This window comes from Apostichopus japonicus, chromosome 16, assembly GCF_037975245.1.
Source record: "Apostichopus japonicus isolate 1M-3 chromosome 16, ASM3797524v1, whole genome shotgun sequence".
Taxonomy (NCBI): domain Eukaryota; kingdom Metazoa; phylum Echinodermata; class Holothuroidea; order Aspidochirotida; family Stichopodidae; genus Apostichopus; species Apostichopus japonicus.
The window spans coordinates 45,068,809-45,090,582 of NC_092576.1; the positions used below are offsets into that span (position 1 = coordinate 45,068,809).

Consider the following 21,774-nt stretch of genomic DNA (forward strand, 5'->3'; position numbering starts at 1 on the left):
CAAGTTTGACTCCGGAAACATATTCCAATTAAGACCTTATCCGTTAGACGCAGAGATAGCTGTTTTGAGTGATATTTTTTGCCAGTATTGCTGACAGAAGACGTTGATATGTTTATCAATGAGGCATTCTAACGATTCAATCATGTCAGAGTATATCCAGAGCTCAGTGTAAATTACTTCATGCGAAAATAAGCCCCCCCCCCCTACCCTTCTGTCTAACCAACTTATCAGATGCCACAATCGATACGGATTTTTTATTTGTAAGTCCGTTTTTTTACAACAAAACTCATCCAAAATGAAATATTTATTTGATAGCAGTGGAATTCTCAAGAAACTGCGATATTCCTTACTTACCTCATGAGACTGTGCAGTTATTGCTAGACCTCCGATTCTGTGCTGCATCCTGAAAAAAACCCAAGTGATATTCACATTCATTCATTCTAACAAGGACGATTTGAGAAAAATCTTACGATTACTTTCATTTGTTTTCTTAAAAACATATCAGATCTTCTTCTTACCTAATGGAGATCTTAATAAGAACCCTACATCTGTTATACATCAATACATTATGAGAACCCTACCTGTATGATATCTCAATACGTAATGAGTACCCTACCTCTGTTATATATCAATACATAATAAGTACCCTAACTATGTTATATCTCAATACGTAATGAGTACCGCACATCTGTGATATCTCTATACGTGATGAGTACCCTTCCTCTGTTATATCTCAATATGTAATGAGTACCCTACCTCTATGATATCTCAATACGTAATGAGTACCCTACCTCTATGATATCTCAATTCGTAATGAGTACCCTACCTCTATGATATCTCAATACGTTATAAGTACCCTAACTATGTTATATCTCAATACGTAATGAGTACCGTACACCTGTGATATCTCAATACGTAATGAGTACCCTTCCTCTGTTATATATCAATATGCAATGAGTACTCCTCCTCTGTTATATCACAATATGTAATGAGTACCTTACCTCTGTTATAAATCAATATGTAATGAGTACCTTACCTCTGTTATAAATCAATATGTAATGAGTACCTTACCTCTGTTATATCTTAACACATAATGGGTCCCTGCCTCTGTTATATCTCAATACGTAATGAGTATCGTACATATGTGATATCTCTATACGTAATGAGTACCCTACCTCTGTTATATCTCAATATGTAATCAGTACCTTTTCTCTGGTATAAATCAATATGTATTGAGTACCCTACCTCTATGATATCTCAATAAGTTATAAGTACCCTATGTTATATCTCAATACGTAATGAGTACCGTACATCTGTGATATCTCTATACGTAATGAGTACCCTACCTCTGATATCTCTCGATACGTAATGAGTACCCTACCTCTGTTATATCACAATACGTAATGAGTACCGTACCTCTGTTATAAATAAATATGTAATGAGTACCTACCTCTGTTATATCTCAATACGTAATGAGTACCCTTCCTCTGTTATATCTCAATACGTAATGAGTACCGTACCTCTGTTATAAATAAATATGTAATGAGTACCTACCTCTGTTATATCTCAATACGTAATGAGTACCCTACCTCTGTTATATCTCAATACGTAATGAGTACCCTACCTCTGTTATATCTCAATACATAGTTAACATCCTACCATTATTAGCATTCATAAATTCATTCATTCTCTAAATATACGTACGAAATATACCGCAATTAAACTTCCATCCGTCAAATACTCTTAGGAATAATACCAGTTTTTTTTTCGGACAATGAATCAGGATGAACAGCTTAAGATCCTTGATGAGATCATTAGAATTGTTATTGTTTGAATTCGCTCAATTTTGAAGTCATTTTTAGCTCGATTTAAATTCAAATATACAAGTATCAGCTTATGGAATATAACTTAGTATGAGACAAACTGAAAAGGAAATATTCGGCATTCTTACTCATTCATCCGTATCATCTTCCGATGACCCATATTCTCCGTAACCCTGCAAGAAAGAGAAAAACACAAATAATAATACATAGCATATAAAACAAAAGTCATTCTTATTAAAGTGCGCTATATTTGCCTGTTATTCCTGTTATTTTCGAATAGTTACCTTTCATCCTGGATCTTATGGTTTAAACATAACATAACTTGGTGCGTATAGGAAATCTGACGTTCTTACGGCCAAAAATGCTTGCCCTTTTTCTCCGATGGCCGCCGTGCCCTATTTGAGATCAAAATTATATTTTATGCCAGTGATATTAAATGGGACACGGCGGTAACCGGACAGGGAGTCAGGGTCAGAAATAGGTGGGGCGACGGGCAATTTGCCCTCGTAAGTGCTAAAAAAGCCCTCCTTAAGCACAATTGCGAGGGCGAAAAAGAAAAGGGAAATATAAGAAAATCACCCTCGCAATATCAGGTATCTGTGTAAAATTAATTGTGACATGCTTTTGTTTTAGCTAGGGTTTGCAGTAGCAGCGCGAATCGCTCAAACAGTTCTCACAATCCCGCATACAATTTGAGGCAGTGCGGGAGGGTCGCGCACAATCAGCGGTAACTTCCCGCAAGTTACTCTGGCAAATTACTGGCAAGTCACTGGCAAATTACGACCTCCACTAAGCAATTTCAGTACCAGCGACAATAACGTATAATCCCCAAAAATTTCCGACCACATGGTAGCCTAACTTCACATTAAGTCAAAATGAAAATCTATCCTAGCCATCTGTTAATTCGCTCAAGTTGTAGCGCAAACAAAAATAAAAATATCCATGAAAACCTGAAATCTTCGACCACATTTAGCCTAACAACCACACTAAGTCAATGGCAAATGTAGCCTAACCATGTTGCAAAAACAACAAAACTCAGCGTAGCTTTGTTTACATTCTTTCCTTGCTGCTATCGTCGCGCGCATGGTAGCCGAACACCACGGGAATATCTAGCCTAAACATCTCTTTATTCTCTGAAATTGTGACGCAGTTAGCTAAAACTAAAATATCCATCAAATACTGCAACCTTTGACCACATGTTAGCCTAACAACCACAATAAGTCAATCGAACATGTAGCCTAATTAGCGGTTTGCAGCTTTAAATTTGCTGGGATTATGCAGTTGTTTGGAAGGTAAGTGCTATGTCTTAAAGAGGGAATGTTGTATTTTACGAGCACCGTTGCTGTGGCGATGGATTGAAGGTTTTAACCCCGATTACTTTTCAGCGGTATTCGTTTCGTATTTGGAGGTGAGTGATTTTAAAAATACATGATTTAAGTAAAGGGCACCTTTAGTGGAAACAATTTCTATTTAAGTTGATGGGTTATTGGTTTTCGTAATATATTCGGTGGCTTGACGTTATTTGCTAAATGATCGCAATTTTTTCGATTAAACTTTTAATGAATTCGATATACGGTCGCAGCATGTGGAAGAGGGTTATTGTGCTTGCTTGATCCTGATGAATGCTTACAGCAATTTCTGAAAACAGCATATTGAAATTTGGAAAAGAGCCCCCCTAAACCTTAAAAAAACCTCGTAAATACATTAAGAGGGGCGTTTTTAACTTTTCATTTTCCAAAATAGCCCCCCTAATGCCAAATCTCAATTCCTACCCTGCAGGGAGTGTTTCGTGTGTAAATCAAACTTCCCAACAAAGAAAAGAACGGGAATGTTACCGAACACGTACATCACATGCTCTATGATGACACTCACAGAGCGCGTCGGTTGGACTTAACTTGCTGTTTTTTGAATAATTTTTCAGCATCAATAAACAAGTTTAAAAGAACATGCTGCTGTTGATTACATTTTCAGCATTAACCCTATAAGCCCAACCACCCCTATAACTACCCATCAAACTCAAAAAGGAATTTTTGGCTGAATATTATTATTCAATTAGTGTTGTCATGGATTGAGGACTACTCCAGTAAATTGATAAGGGTTTACAGTTTACATGAGACACCCCCATAATCAGAGTCTGTCCATAAATTTATGAGTTGAGTTACCATAATAATGCTGGTTGATTTTGCTAAGGGTGAGGAAGGATTCGAATAAGAGTAGGGGTGAAATAATTCTATTGACAAAAAGGAAAGCAAAGTGGGAGTGACCACCTTCTACTGTTCTGCTTCATTAAAACAGCTACCAGGACCTGGGACAGAAATTGTTTCATGATGTTTATTCTTTATGGCATTGTTGCCCTTCGTTAAGATGCAAGTTGGCATTGGTGCCTTACCTCATGGCCTTGGTGCCCTTTAAAATGTTGCCCCATTCAAGGCCAAAGTGGACTTGCCTAAAAAATTGTGAAATGTGAGGCCTGTATCTCCATGGTTACACATTACAGTTATTTCCAAAATGTCTACAGACGTAATATACCAACATGTATTACAAATATTAAACTATGGGTGACTTCTAAGACTACGGCGAAGAAAGTTGGTGGAGAGTGATGGGGTGGGGTTAATTTACATATTCATCCAAATTTGGGAAACATATTCTAGTTTTAAACAATTTAGTCGGACGAGTCCTCCGTCTAACACAATGAACTCAAAGCCACAACTGTTCTGCCTTTAAGGATAAATACTTCATCACGTCAACTTATCCGTCACCTGCATGGTGAGTACACACCCAACTTCCATTAGTACAATTTCGCCCTATATCTGCACGTAAGCTACCGTGGTATTTTGAAAATATTTTAAACGGGCCCTGGGAAGAAAGATAACACGTGCCTTGAAATCAGCTGTTATGTTCATTCTGGACAATCGTTGACATTATTCAATAATAAACGCCCGTCGGAACATTATTTGTTAGCTGGATTAATTTTTTTGTCAATACATTTAATGTAAACAAAAGAAGCAACGACATGTTAAAGATTTATGTTTTCAAGGAATATTCAAAAATAAAATGCATGTAAACGGGAAAAAAATAACGTTTTATTTTAATTCCTTGCTACCTTATTTTGACACACATTAGTAAGGTTCGTTATACTATTCAAAAATTGGCTTTCATATTGAAAGAAACAGTCTAAAAACCTTCGTAAAAAAACAATAACTTTAACAGGTTGTGATAAACAATAATCAATTCATTGAGCTAAGAACCAGCGTATACCTTCTCGAAATCTTAATTGAGGCTTTGAACTGACAGAATGATTTGTGTTTTGAAACTTTCATGTTGGCAGAGAGCCAACTCTCATGCACGCATGCCGGTTTATCTCCAATCACCTTAGCTCGTTAGCTACCTACGTCGTTACTGTCATGTCATTTATATCAAGAGACCCGGATTGGAACTTGGAATTGCACCCTTTCTCCATTAAATCCACTCTGTAAGGGATTACGGTGTGACGTCATCACTCAGTCACTAAAACATCAAGAGTTAATTTTGTTTATAGTTTCCTTGTATCTCATATAACAACAGTTTGCTCCGAGTTATTAATTTATACCACAGTGGACGCTCTTGTATCATAATGAACAATCATGATGCCATAACCTAACAACCCAGAAAATCATCTTCCTCCTAGATTTACTCACATTTACCAACATAGCGGACCAGTCTATCTCTTCAATTTCTAATAAATATGTTCCTGTTTGACGGGTATGTGATGATGCTTACATGCAAACTGTATTGCATCGTTTACCGAAGTTCTGCGAGAAGCTTAGCCCCTCTTTAACCATCCCCAACCCCTCCCCGACCAAAAAGAATGATAATAATGATTTTATATTATCAAAGAATACCGGAGTAGATGTATATGAGCAATTTAAGTATAGTCTTCTAGAGTTAGTCTTTTATGTGTAGAGAATATTATCGTTATCTGACATTAATGATGTTAATATATTATGTTTTTCTAATGTGTCAATAAAGGTGACTTTTAAGAATTTGTTTTTTGGCAGTTCCTTTCACAGTCAATAACCCGTGGAAATTTATTTCGCGTAGAAATGAATGAACAAAGGCTTTACCATAAAATAGCTTCTTTATACTTTTTGAACTAGTAACGCATTATGATCTGAACTTATCAAATAAAATAGTAGTTTTGCATATATCGGGGGGGGGGGGGAGGGGACACCTGAACTATTTAACAGTTAATATTCTAATAATGTATGAGGCTTTGAAGACACATAACATCGGACTAAATCGTGTATTAATTACAAGTATGGCAGAAAACTTTAAAAGTGCGGAAGGAAGATTATATAGGCCACATCTAATCTTGACATTGAAAAATGTGCTAACATCATTACCAGATATAAACTTGGAACTGGTCTATCTTAATTACCTGTGCAATTCACGTCAATTATAAATATTTCCTCTCTAATAAGAAATAAATTATAATACTCTCTATTCTTGTTTCTTTGTTCCACAGGAATTAACACCTCCTTGCCTGTTACTTAATTACCGTTACTAATAAACAGGAAAATGAATATGTCTCTCTTACCTCTTCTCCTGGTAGTCTACCTCGTGTGTCACAGTGCTGAAAGGAAGAGAAAGGTTATTATCATGAGATGTTGAAATTGTGTTTCAGGAACATATAATAAGGCGAAGCAAAAATATAAATGTTAGTATGATATACATATTCACAAATATCTAAGTAAACTATTCCTGGCAGGTAAACACACATCTGTATTGAGCACACTAAAGTCAATATAGGAGACAGACTCGTCACTGTAAGATGCACTGACTAAATACCATGAATATAAAATCAGCTTTATAGGGATGACAAAGTAGTCTTATACTCGTGACGTCATCGAGTGAAGTCATCACACACTGAGTGACGTCATTAAACAATGAGTGACATCATAATGATGAACTTCTTACTTAGATGATCAGAAGAATACCATGTAAACCAGAGAAGATGACGAGTAGGGAAATGAGGGCAGTATTCAAAGATAGAACTAAGAACATCATGGTTGGATCGATTCAATGTCAAAAAGCAAAAGCCTATAAAGCAGCACATTAGTCCCCCCCCCCCCCCCTTTCTCACCGTGGTCTTAGATGGTCTGTTTCTATATGGTTTTGTTAGTCTAGTAACGATATCCATGAAAGAGACACAGTGGGAGAATTACATGTAGTATAGGGTAGATCTGTTAACATATGTTAACTGTTCGTAAAAAAGATATAATATAAAAAGAAACTACATAGATTTTCTTCTTTCTAAATTTACCCTGTCAATGTATCTTTAATTGGAAGTTTGTACATTCTCACAAAATCAGTTTTCAATGGTGACTCTTTTTGTTCAACGTTAGGCAGGGATAATTTAGATCAGGAAGCGACGGTCTGTAAATTTAGGAATAATTAGATTGGGTTTTTGTAACCGATACGCCCTGTTTGTCTATTAGACTATAGTATAGGCAGATACCGTGTGAGCTCGATGTTGCTTTGTCTCTATATACTGACTGGACTAGGACTTGGTTTGGGTTGCTCATATACTCTATAGTACTCTGTTAATACTCAAGAGTACATCCTCGAACCCAGGGACGTAGCTAAAGCCTGATGATTGGGGGGTGTAGTAGCTGAAATTCCAACTGGATGGGTTTTGGAGCCCGAAAATTCCGAAGTTTTGTACGGTGCATGGAGTATAAGGATCGCGAGATACAATTTCTCAAAGTGGCAAGGAAAACGTGGTAAATATTACTGATTAAAGGTCATCTCTGACCGAAATTTCTAAGTCTTTCACAATCACAAGAATATATGAATAGGCCTAGGTAACTAAGAGTGCGACAGTCGGAAATTCCGACTGTCGCACTCAAATTTTCCAACTATCGTCAGTTTTACCAAGATTGGGGGGGGGGCGGTGATGAGACACCCCACACCCCCCTCTAGCGACGTCCCAAGTGGTCTCGGACTCGTCTCGGAATCAGGAAACATTGGACTCAACTACATCAGAGTGTTTCTTATACTATAACATACAGACATATTGAATTCTGATGGAAAGAGTACTAATAACAATAGGAACCACGTGAGGATACAAGGCCCGGATGTTGCATTATATTATCATCACCGCTTGAGGATAATATGAAAATACAATAGTTAATTTGCCGGATAGTACTTTTGTTTTTAAATCAACGACATTACACATGAACACCCTACCCCTCCCCTCTCTGGCCCAGGCTCCGTTGTGAGCTTGTTTCATACACATAAATAATTATTCAAAAGACGAAAGAAATAATGCAGCTATTTTACAACCAATATTAGTTCAGGTTCACCATTGCCTCTCTTCTTGTGTCATAATGTGCTACTTATTTATAGCATTGTATATACAGAGGGTGGTAAGAAAAGGCGTTTCTTGAAAGTTATAAACAATCTTAAACTTAACCTTTAAGATGACCTTCTACTATTTCTTTAAGTTTCATATATAAGCCTGGTTGGACCAACATATTTATGTCAGTCACGTATATATACACATTAATATAAATAAAAAATATAATATAATAAATAGGGATCCCTTATATCCCAAGACAACTCAAACTACTAGAACCGGGTATTGTTTACTAACTGTTGTACTGCTGCTTGCAGTGACGTCAGACGTTAAGATTCTAGAGATGAAAAGTATGCATTGATATTTTCACCAATAACACATTTTATTACTGAGACGGTGTGGAAGAGAGACACTGGAAGCACGATAGATTCATTTTTCTATATATGTTTTTATCCGTCTGAATATTCTCTATTGTAAACTTGAGAATTTTACTTTCATTCAGAACGCAATTACTTCGATAGGGGGTTACATGCAGAGAAAGAAGAACAATAATAATTAAGATATAGGACGAATGTTCGGGAGTACGAGCGTGGAAGGAAGACTTCAATTTATTGTTTCATGCAACCTCCTTTTTTTACCATACCTCGTCACAAGGGATTCTAACGTATACGCTGTATTGTACGATATATATATAGATCCTGGACAAATAAGACCTCGTAGTTGGACAATTGAACATTTCTTTAAAAATGTAAATAAGGTTATTACACAGTAAAAACAATGTGTAAAAGTTAACGGGGTATAAAAGTGAGGGGTAAAGAGTTGTGCAATTTTTACACAAGGCTGAGTAAAACATGTATATCAGGCGACACAGACACAGGTGTAATGATTTACAAATGCGTATTGTGTAAAAAAAAGGACCAGTTTGCCCCTTTCTACCGGTAAAACAAAATACCGGTGTAATTTGTTGCACTGCACTGGGTAAAATACATTTATGTTACAACTTTGATGTGTAAACACGCTTTCATACCGCGTCGCTGCTTGCAGAACGACAACATGGAAGCCACTAAAAGTTCGATGGTCGTTTCACAATTTCTGGAAAACATCGGCCTAGCGGAACTGAAGCCACAATTAGAAGGTAGGATGGTGTATTTCGGGCATCAGTGCTAACCTTTTATGCGGAAAGAATAATATTTCAATAAGTCTTGAACTACAATTTCACCGTTGAATACTGAACGAAAACTGTTTTAAACGGCATATACTCGTCGCCTAGGCCTCACTCTTGTTTAACGTTACGACTAAATGTTAGTGCAAGGTCCAACGTTAGGCTAAGCTATTTCTAATAGTAAGCGCCAAGCATACATATATAGCCTTTCGTTACTCTCTAGATTCTCTTTTCATGCCCATAGAGACTAGGTAGTGCACATAACCATCTTGTTCGTACTAAAGATATTACTCACGTATGAGAGTAACTTAGGTTACGTATAACGTTGGCCAACGTTGAACCATCCTAGCTTTGGCTTATGTTTTGGGCCCAAGCCAATTCTACATTTATATACTGATAGGTCTCCTTAACCAACACTACAAATAGGCAAGCGATACAGCCTAGGCTAACATTACCAGTTAAATATTAGTTTTAAGGCCAGGCAATGACTCATTATGACTAGCATATCCATTAAAATAAGCCTCACTATGATCCTGCAGTAGTCAACCAAGACCCTGGCTCTCATATGTTAGGGCCAAATGGTAAAACAAGCTTTGTTAGTTGTGATGAAAATAGTATGCTTTGCAATCATAATGGGGTATGTGTGTGTTTGTGCTGCCAAGCTTGTAAACACAGTATTTCAAGAAGGGAATTTTGGACTTCTCATGTTTGGTGTGTACGTGACCACATTAGGGACAAGAAGCGCACTGATTTTTGGGGAGGTCAATGGTCATTTGGGGTCATCAGAGGTTAAATTGTGAAAACTACTAAACCTGATATCTCAAGAAGGGAAGCTTGGACATATCTGATATTTGATATGTGGGTGTGTCACATGAAGTTGGCCTACAAGAAGCCTACATTCCAACTAAGACCTTGGTCCATGGTGGCTTAATAAAATAATGATGTTAGTGTTTAACCTTTGAACGCAGTTGACTTTTTACATGAAGAAGATAAGTTATGTTAATGAGTGGGCTATGCAGTAAGCACATTAATATCTCTGCATTTTTTTTATTTCACAATAAAATGTTTACATTCTCTGGTTTTTTTTATGTCTAGAATAATATGTGATGATTGCAATATCCATGAATGTTCATTTTACAGAAGCAATTTCCTAATATGCAACATGTCCTTTGTCATTACTGTTATTAAGCTTTGTAACAGTGTTATATGGAAAATATTTTCCCTCTAATTTCCACAGCTCACAGGATTGATGATGAAGTATTTGAGTTACTGGATGACGAGAGCATAACACAGATAATCCCCAAACTCGGTCTTTGTTTAAAGTTTAAACATCACTACAACCTAAGGTGCAACTCTCTTTCAGAAGGTAATAATATCATTGTTCAACACAGGTTCGATTCCTTGCTGCACACGGAATAGTATGTGTTCAGGTCCATGTGCATATGTACGTGTACTGCGTATGCATGAGTGAGTGTGTGATGCTTGGCTTTGTTACGTGATAACTCAACAATGGGTGATCGCCCTTTGTTACTTAAAGATCTTATTGTGTATGGTGTTCATCGATCTCATCGTAAATATCAGTTAAAGTATTGGGTCAGAGGTCAAAATATTTCAATAACAATGATTCTGCACCCAAAGGTCACATTATATCCAAACTTTGCATGATCTTTTTGGTTATCATGTTTGTCAATGTTATTGTGACATAATTCTGAGTGGTGGGCCTCATTTCATAAGATGGCATGATATATCATTACCATGCTAGTAAATAGCCTGTAGTAACTTGTAATCAATTGTTTTTGGTGTACATAGCATTGATGTTGTCACAGATTGAGGTCAATATGTAAATGTTGCAATATTACTCAAGTAATGGTTCTGATGCCACAGGCAATCATCAAAGGTATTACTGAACTACAGTATAAATGCCGTGAAATACTGCATTTATGCTCATAGTAATCAGTTCCACTAAATAAAATTAAATAGACTGTTAACCCTGGAGAACCTGCATGGTTGTCAAATGGGGTGGGTGCGGAATATACCTCTTCCTCAAAAGGAAATACCATCACAAAAATGAACTAGTAGTAACCATGAGTGAGGGTTGCATGGGGATACCCTCTTTTAAGGGAAATTTCCTGATAGTTTCAGTGCCCCTTTGACTCTATACCCCACATAACTCGCCCATTGTCAGAACCTGGCTACTTTACTGCAATATACTACCAAAATAAGTTGCCCTTAATTTGGCCAGAACTAACATATCATTTCCATGGTACCTCTAGACTTTGATAATTTATTATACCAGGAATCTTCATAGGACTGGAAAAGAAGATATTAAATAATATTTCAAATCCTTTTGGTGTCGAGACAAGTATGACCTGTGTGTTGTAGAAGTTCCCCCTGAAGAAACCTGTTTCTTTTTTACTAGCATTGGTCAGATATGCTTAAAACTACACAACTGGAAGGTTACCTATACATATTTCCCAGATTGTGGTCAATATATATAAATTTTATATAATAACTTGTCTTTTCAGGAAGGTGTAAACTTAGCGCAATACTTGACTCAATTTGATGGACGTACACAGCCATTCGTTTTGATCTTGGGAGGCAACTACTGCCAGCCACAGCAGCTCTTCGTCATCATTGAGCGAAAGGCAATGGTGGTAGACACACTTATTGCAGCAATTGACCTCTGCTACAAGGCTTACCAGATTTTAGACCTCTGCTATCCACCTCAGGCTATGGGGGTATGAACTGCTTTAGACACTCTCATTTATGCTATTAAAGTACCGAATGAACCAGGGTCTATCAGGGCATTCAGGGCATACTATCATTTCAAATCAATTATGTAAGACCACTGTCAGCAACATGGCATTATTTTCGTCATTGTTAACAAGTAATCTGCTCCAGCAGCTCTTCGTCATCATTGAAGAGAAGGCACTGGAAGTGGGCCCGCTCTTTGTATCCATTGGCCTGTGTTATGTAAAGCTAAACAGATGTTAGACCTCTAGCTGCTATTAACTTTAGGTTACAAGGGTATGTAAAACTTTACCCAGTTTAACATATAAGTGATGATTTGAGTCTGTTCCTATATAGATATTTTCTGTTGTTTTCAAAGTTGTGTTGTGTTCTTTCTATTATACGTGATCACTGCGTATAGGTAATTTTGCAGGGCTTTAGTTCTCCAGCATGTTTTATTGAGCAACTGTGATAACAGATAAGTGATGATTTTACTTTCATTCCATATAGATATATTTCTGGTGTTTTCAAACTTGTTTTGAGTTCTTTCTATTATATGTTAGATTTTTTGTGAAATATCACAGCTTATAGTTGATTTTAAAGGACTTGAGGTCTCCAGTATGGTTTATTCAACAACTGTGAAAGCATATAAGGGATGGTTAAGTTTCTTCAAAGTTCTGTTTTAGTACCTCAACTATATGATACATTGTAACATTTGTCGATGTAAATATGTTAGAATTTTGAGAAATGTGACAGCTTAGTAAAGTTGAGTTTCATAGGGTTTTAAGCATCTAGCATGGTTATCCAACACATAGTAATGATACACTTTACATTAATGCTAAATAATACTGCCCGAATGTTGGAAAACTTTCTGAATAACTCGTTGATGAGGTCAACATTAGGCACAAACAAATTAAACAAATGTAGATTTTGTTGGCTATATAATTGCTATGTGAGATTGATATCCAGGAAATACCCCAGGAATAAAATATCACAGGGATTTAAAAGTCATGTGTATGTTTCACCTGTTTGATATGTAGCTTAACTCGTCTTTCACCTAAACTTGGGTTGATATTATGCAAGCCCATAGCAAGTGGTGTCAAAAAAAGCCCCCCCCCCACACACACCAACCTGATTAGAAAAACAATTAAGAATAAGAAAAGTACAATTTTATTATGCAATGGCTCCCCTACAAAAATATTTTAGCCTACTATGAACAATATTATTAACCTATATATGTGGCTGCATTGCTGCTAATACTGTAATGGTATTCACTTCTATGATTTTCATGTTCTGTTTTATGCAAGAGAGAAAATTCATTTTTCCTGATAAGCTGAAAGTTATTTACAGAAGTCTTAATAAATTTTATCAGTTCATTTTGATGTTACAAGTGTTTTATTTTCTTGCACTGAGATCATAGGCTTCCTTGCCATAGAGCCAATGTTTGTTCCCATGTTTGTTCATATATACTAAAGTCTTAAAATTATTGCAACCTTACTTAACACGCAAGCATATGCAAGTATGGAAGTTATATCAAATTGTTCAAAGGTATATGTTTTTGACACGATTTTGAAACATTTACAGTATATATAAATTATATTATTTACACAAGTGTGTGTGTAAAAGTAACCCCAAAAGGTGTGCTTATATTACACAACTGTTGTGTAAAAAAAATGAACCCCGAAAGGTGTGCTAATATTACACAACTGTTTTGCAAAAAAACTACACAACTGTGGGGTAAAACCAGTGCCCTGCTTGACATGGGTAAAATTTACACAAAATGGGGTACAAAAGGGAACATGGTCATTGTTGTGCAAATTTTACACAATGCTCAGTTGGTAAAATAATTTACACATTGTGTGGTAAAATATTACCCCACAGTAAGGTAAAACTTTGCCAAAGCATTAATGTGTAAAGTTTACACATCTGTTGACCATGTTCCCGTTTTACACCATAGAGGTGGTCCATTTTACCCCATGTTGAGCAATTATTTTTAAGTGTGTACAGTATGGAGACCTAGCCGCTCTGCTCCCATTAGTATCTCTAAGGATATTTTTTCCATCTTTGATATGTTAATTGAAAGATAACAAATCAAACCAAAGAAATCTATGCTATATATGTCATAATTAGGTCATGCATATTTACGATTGATTGTCTTAAATTGGGTTCAAGTTTAATGAATATGAATAATAGCTTAAAGTGCGACGTGTTATTACATATATTAACACTTCATTAATGTGTACATATCTAACGTAACATTTACGGTTTTATAAGGTTCCGTTTCATGTTAAATGAATAATATAATACAACAAAGAAGATGTCTGCTTTAGGAACACATAAATATGGTTCAATATCAGATGAAAGGGCGTTGAAAGAGAGAAGGTATATGGACAGTTGATAGTAAAATATGGAAAGTAGTTTTCTACCGAAAAGAAAGTTGAACAAAAAGGAACCCAGAATGATGAAATAATGATGTAAAATTCGTAATATCTTCACAGGGGTTCCTAACGTTTAATATTAGCCTGACAGGAAGTAGACACTTGACAATATGTAACATTGCGCCCATTTCAAGAGTGTCGGGTAAAATGAAGATCACATCTTAGATTAACGCTCTGTCATACCGTGACCTGTATCACCTATTAATGTCACATAGCTCACTGATCTGTCACAATTTTAAACAAATGTAATAACAAATATCAACTGAATCTTTTATGTCAATATCGCAAATCAAATTAGAACATCAATAAGACTATAGTTAAGTATCTATATAGCGATGCATACTGTAACACTTTGTAACCAAACAATTCTTCCGTAGCGACTGCAACAGAATGCATACAGCGATATAGACTATATGACTATGTTCTGTCTGTCTTACCTGACAATCAACCATAGTGTCTATAACTCAGCTTAGTCGGTATTTCAGACAAATCCCGCTTATGATATCGTCAAAAGTGATGTTTCAGTTATAGCATTGATTATACTATTGTCATTGCGGTGTATCAAAAACGATAAAATCAGATTAAGAAATTCTCAAAATTAGAACCTACAAGACATGAACTATTCGTATGGAGCACCTACTGTATCCTGCACGTAAGGGTATTTTAGTTAAAGCTAATAGAAATGTACGCAATCCTAATATCTTGCCAAAAAATGGAATAAAGCCATGCTTTTTTGTAACGTTTATTCAAAGAAAAGCACTTGAACATTTGTATGGATTATGTAACATAAGTTTTCAAATATTTATCAACTTTTTTACTTTCTTATCTTTACGTGCGTATTGATGTACATATTTGTATATTTCTTAGTCTTTGGTTCTTATGTTTATAGATATTGCATATTTATACTGGTGATAACGGAAATGAAATTTACAGTATATGCGGATTTTGTTAGATTCGAGTTAGGTATTTCTGACGGAAGCTCTAAGTGTACATGTTATGTTCAACGGTATATTAATATGATAGAAGTTAATATGAACCTGACCGCTTGTAATGAGCCTCAGCAGGCGATGAAAACAGAAACAACTTCAGCCCCAAATCTTACATGTATGAAATGGATGAAGCTAGTATGTACATATGGTATGCCATTTGCGATAGGTCTGATTTAAGTTCCGATGCTGGTTACAAAGCAAACATGTTTGTCATGAGTTTAAGTATCTATCCAAGTTATAATACTTTATCAAACTGATGAAACGTTTATGAGCTATTTGGTGGCGGTTAAGTTGATACTGTAAACGAAACCAGCTATTTTAATGCTACATTACTTCAGTTAATCTTGTCATCCAACCATTGTTGTAAACGGATCATCCAGCTTCTCCAAAGAAGAGTCTAATGCACATTTATGAAGCTTTTAATAAATGCAGAAAGCAATATATGGCAAAGGCTTAGAATCTTTATATCCGTGACGCAGTATCTTGAAAAAAAAATCAGATTCTTTTTGAACATTGTGTTTGTACACAGCGTCACAAAATCCGCGTATATTTATTAGTTACCATGGTATGTACACAACAGAACGAAGCAGTAGGATATCCACCCCCACCCCCCCCCCATACTGACTGGTATTACGGTCTTGATATGTAAATGTGCGTGGAAAGTGATTTAATCACAGCTCCACCAAATCATCGGTTATGATGTACCCCACAGAGCGAATCTAGTGCCACTTACATAATATATTACCGATATCTTCTTCTATAGTTTATTCTAAATAGTGAATATGTGAGTTTCACGAATTTCAAAATAATCTTCAATTTTCTTTTCTTTATAGCAATTAATGTATCACTTCTTCCTTCATTTATATCAATCACCACATTGTCCAGCATTAGCACTCTGGAAAACAGTGAGTCTGATGTTTACAATCAATTACGTTTATCATGCACTCCACACAAAATTTAATGATAGGCACTGTAAACCAGTGTCTATTGGGATTTTACTACCATAAAAGTATAACACTATTGAATCGCCCTGCTTCGCCTCAGTCACCACTTCATCCTCCTTTCTGACATATAAACTCCATGTATTTGATGTCCTATTTACAGTAGTGTACTTGAAACCGTCGCAAAAATATGTACTTCGATAAATAAATGTTTAAACAGTAGAGATCCCTTAAATCCCTTGAATCTACTAGAGAGAATAGTGTTAATTTATGAGCACAACTTAATTCAGTTGTATGTCAGTCATGTTTACGCTAATCTGGAGAAATAATAACTTAAACTATAGTTATCATTCAAATCTCTTGAAACGATAAGAGAGAACAGAGTTAATAATTGAGTAAGATAGAACTTAAAGAGTAACAAAAATGGACTTTTAAATTTTCTGTATTTTGTGCTGTTTTCCAAATCCCACCTGGGAAGATTAAAGTAATTGATTTCAACACAAAAGCCCGTGACACTATTTTTTTAAAAACTTTAAAAAGAACAACAGTGTGAATCGAGTGGCGCAATACCAGTTCATCCTCTTTTTTGTCCTAGAAACTCCACGTTTTTTTATGTCCCACATACAGTATTGTACTTGAAAACGTCGCATAAATCCCTGGAAGCTATTAGAGAGAACAATGTTAATTTATTAGCAAAACTTAATTTAGTTGTACGTCAGTCATGTTTACGCTAATCTGGAGAAATAATAATTTAAACTATAGTTATCATTCAAATCTTTTGAAACTATTAGGGAGAACCAAGTTCTCCCTAACTGGACTTTCAAAACATCTGTACTTTGTGTTGTTTTAACTACAATCTCCTGGTAGCAAAATTGACCGTTAACGGAAAGTGTAGAAAACATAATGTTACTTCACTCCACTAAAATCCCACAAGGGAAGATTAAAGTATTTTTTTCAACAAACTTATTTCCGTGACAGTAATTTGTGGGACACAGATTTTCTGGCTAAACGACAATAATACACTAATCAGGAGCAGTTTCGTGATTGTAACAACGAATCTAGATCTCTTAGTTTGTTGCAGGGTGTCCAATAATTCTGCAAATATTACATGGCTTGGTCAAATTTTACAACCTATTACGTTATAGGCATTTTTTTCAGTTTCATGAAAACGTTCACCCAGTGACTTAATTCTCACCTTTATTTGTCATTATTCATAACATAATTTAGTTATGATAAGGTTGGGGTCAAAATCACCCCAAAATCTGTGCCGACAATTAGCTGCTAAAATTTTCACATCACCATCCTGTACATTGGACCTAATTCGCTACACCAACCAAACACATCGTAACAGTTAATTTGTTCAGTAATTACTGGAATGAAGACAAATTATTTAAAGCTTCTATCATTTAGGATGGAAATGATGCATGGAAGACCCCGTAAAAATGAACAAATCCACTTCAAGAACAGCGACAGTTATACAGGAGCAGTTAAACGACGCAGTCATACGGGGCAGCTATACGGGAAAGCTAAACGGGGCAGCTATACGCGACAGCTTTAACGGCGCAGTTATAAAGAGGGAGCTAGATCCGGCAGTTATACGGGGCAACTATACACAGGAGGCAATACGGGGCAGCTATATATGGTTAGTTATACGAGGGAAGATATACGAGGGAAGATATACGGGGCATCTATATAGGGGCAGCTATACGGGGGCAGCTTTAACGGCGCAGCTATACGGGGGCAGCTAAAGACGTGGCGGTTATACGGGGACCTATACACATGAGGCAATATGGGGCAGCTATATAGGGTTAGTTATACGGTGGCAGATACACGAGGGAAGATATACGGGGAAACTATACAGGGCATCTATATAGGGGAAGCTTAACGAAGCAGCTGTACGCGGCAGCTTTAACGGCGCAGTTATACGGGGGCAGCTAGACGTGGCAGTTATACGGGGGCAGCTGTACAAAGAAGGCAATACGGGGCAGCTATATAGGGTAAGTTATACGGGGCAGATATACGAACGGAGATATACTGGGAAGCTATACGAGGCATCTATATAGGGGCAGCTATACGGGAGTAGCTAAGGGGGGAGGGGAGTGTGGCAGCTAAACGGGGCAAATAAACGGGGCAGCTTTAACGGCATAGTTATACGGAGGAGCTATACAAGGGAGGTAATACGGGGCAGCTATATATGGGCAGTTATACAGGGAAAGATATACGAGGAAAGATATACGAGGCAGCTAAACAGGGGCATCTATATAGGGGCAGTTATACGGGGCAGCTATAGGTGGCAGCTACACGGGGGCAACTATACAAAGGAGGCAATACGGGGGAGCTATATAGGGGCAGCTATACGAGGGAGCTAAACGGGGGCAGCTATACGGGGCATCTATATCGGGAAGCTATACGGGAAGCTATATACGGGCAGCTATACGGGCGCAGCTATTAGGGGGCAGCTCTAGGGGCATATATACGGTGCAGCTATACGGGGTACCTATACGGGAGCAGCAATATAGCGGTAACTATACGGAGGAAGATATACAGCAAAGCTAGTCGTAGCAATTATTACCGGGGAACCTTTAAGGGGAAAGCTATACGGGGAAGCTATAAGGGGAACATATATAGGGACAGCTATACGGGGAAGCTATAGGGGGGCATCTTCATTGGTCAGATATACGGGGGCTGCTAGAAGTGGCAGCTATACGGGGGCAACACTACAGGGGTAGCAATACGGGGCAGCTATATAGTGGCAGTAATTCCGGGGCAGATATACCGGGAAGCCTTTCGTGGAAGCTGTATAAGTGCAGCTATACGGGGAAAGCTAGAAGGTGGCAGCTATACGGGGCAACTATACGGGGCAGCAATATAGGGGTATCTTGAAGCTATACGGGTAAAGACATATGGGGGAGCTATAATGGGAGCTGACAGGGGCAGCTTTACGGCGGCATCTAAACGGGGCAGCTACACGGGGCAGCGTTACGGGGGCAACTTTAACGGGCGGCAATACGGGGCAGCTATAGTAGGCGCAATAATACGGGGCAGATACGGCGAAATATACACGAGGAAGCTCTAAGGGGAGGTTTATAGGGGCAGTGATAAGGGGTGGCAGCTATACGGGGCAGCAATATAGGGGTATCTATACGGGGGATGATTAATAGGGAAAGTATGCGGACAGCTTTATACTGACAGCTATACGGGGGCAGAAATTTAGGGGTAGCTATACGGTGAAGCTATACGGGGGAAGATATACTGGGAAGCTATACTGGAAAGCTATGTAGGGGCAGATATACGGGGGCAACAGTATAGGGGTTGCTTTACGGGGTAAGCTTTACGGGGAAGATATACGGGGAAGCTATAAGGGGAAGCTAAATAGGGGTATTAAATCGTTAATGCTGACAGCAATCAAGTACATTTAAGCTACAAATGTTATCACAATATTGATGTTTATAGTTAATGTGAATGAAAAGACACAGGGTGGAATTGTTTTATCAGCAATAGCTGCCATAAACGGTGAAATATCTCTTACCTGCCATCGGCCGGTGTGCAAATTCAGACGACGATGAGGGTAGACACTCCAAACTGTACAAATACAATGAAAGAGACCAATTTAAATTATCAGTGCAGATTTAATCTTCATTGGTCTGGATAGAAATCATCAACATTAAAGTAACCGGATGATGTTGGCTCTCGATAATAACTTCACATCAGCTGAGTAATCAATGCAGTTGATTCCTTAAATTTGATCTTATCAGTTTACTATAAGTATCATCCCATTATTGTAGCTGATCAGTTTACAATCTTTGTATCTCAGTAAGATTACCAATCAGTTTACTACCATTACCATCGGTGTTATACCTGATCAGCTTACAACCATTATCCTTCTATTTATATGCCCAAAATTACAATACTTTGACAGACCATTGCAACGTCCCTTTGTTTCTGTTTGTTTACATTTTCAGATTCCGGAATTTGATTGCGAGCCTAGGCTATTGCAGCATAACTTACAAAGATAACATAAATGCAGTGCGCACTCTATTAATAACCGGCCGTTTTACCGGTCCAAATATATCCACCTGCTATAACTAAATACAAGTTTCTAGTTTTACCGTTATGATTCAGTAGCAACAACAATATGACAAATACACGTTTCCACTAAACTCAAGAAAAACACGTATCTCGTTTGAATAACCACGATAATTTCTTTTTCATCATAAACTTCCATTGCTGCAGCATAGGCGTATCCATAGCACTTAACTTGATCAAAGCGAAGGATGAAATCTTTCTCTTGAGCATTACTTGCATTAAATGAGTAAGAACATTCCCAATACACAACGTATATTACATTACAGTAAGACGAACCTATACGGCAGCTCCTTAGTCAAATCACCCCCCCCCCCAAAAAAAAAAGAACAAAAACGACCATAACAACCAACGATAAAAGTAGCACATAAGCAAGAATCGCGGCCTGAAATATTTAAACCTAACCTCTTGTGCTCGATCACTCGCCTGTATCAGTTTCTGCTGAGTAGTGCATTCGTTTGTTTTTAACTCACTTAAACGACTACAATGAATCCAATAACGTCTAAAATTATTGTAGACGTATGTAAAGTATACATCGTTACCTCATCAAGTAATACCGATGTAAAACTGTACCGAATCGATAATTAGTATGTATATTGATGGCTTGAAAATGAAACTAATACTAATCAAATAAAATGTAGGCCTATTTTATGCACATTTTAATCTGCATGCAGATTTACAGTCCAAAATGTAAATTAAATATTTTTCTTTGGTAGTTTAATGTTATCAAAAGGTGTGATGCGAAGTCCCCTGTAGCTGCAGAATTAAAAAAAAAGTTGTCAGGTAGAAGATAAACCTTAATATTGTACAGAACGTGCGTCAGAGCTCAAGCGGGGTTGAGGGGCCAAAGCCCGGGAAACAGCGGGGGAGGGGTCAACGCTTATAGAAGCTGCTACGTTTTATTAGCCATAATATGATCCAAATATGGCGAACGGCAGATATAAAGGAGTAGCAGAGAGACCGATTCTGTTTTCTTTTCTTCGTTATTGTATTATGACCCTCACTTTCTTAAGTGTACGACCACGCTAAATTTGTCTCCAATTTGTTGAATGACTTGGCATCAGTATGAGACCGAGTTTTGAATTTATGTGGGGCGTGGTGTGACACCCCATACCATAGGCGTACGAGGCGGGGGGGGGGCAGGCGGGCAGACTGCCCCCAAATTTCCAGAGGACAAGAAATTCGGGCAAAAGTCATGAAGAATTCGGGCAGCCTAAGAGGAGAAAAAAAAATATATATATTTTTCTTTTCTCCTCTTAGGCTGCCCGAAT

The 21,774-nt window shown here is 37.3% G+C and overlaps 1 protein-coding gene and 1 long non-coding RNA gene across 9 annotated transcripts in view; one reads left to right on the forward strand and one right to left on the reverse strand.

The window, feature by feature from the left end:
* LOC139982204 (uncharacterized) overlaps nt 1-21,774 on the reverse strand; it is a 118,212-nt gene that overhangs the window by 890 nt on the left and 95,548 nt on the right. For 6 of the 8 annotated variants that reach the window (XM_071994802.1, XM_071994800.1, XM_071994806.1 and 3 more), the window contains one exon: nt 19,821-20,002. In XM_071994802.1, coding sequence (XP_071850903.1) covers nt 19,836-20,002 — 167 coding nt within the window. In that variant the 3' untranslated portion in view covers nt 19,821-19,835. Of the gene's footprint in view, nt 1-354; nt 404-1,951; nt 1,997-6,110; nt 6,436-19,820; nt 20,003-21,774 lie in introns of those variants that run through there. The other 2 variants (XM_071994805.1, XM_071994804.1) reach the window with 2 other exon arrangements.
* On the forward strand, nt 8,932-13,428 carry LOC139982227 (uncharacterized). Its single transcript, XR_011798054.1, has 3 exons — nt 8,932-9,295; nt 10,560-10,688; nt 11,848-13,428. It is a non-coding gene; the product is annotated as an uncharacterized lncRNA (long non-coding RNA).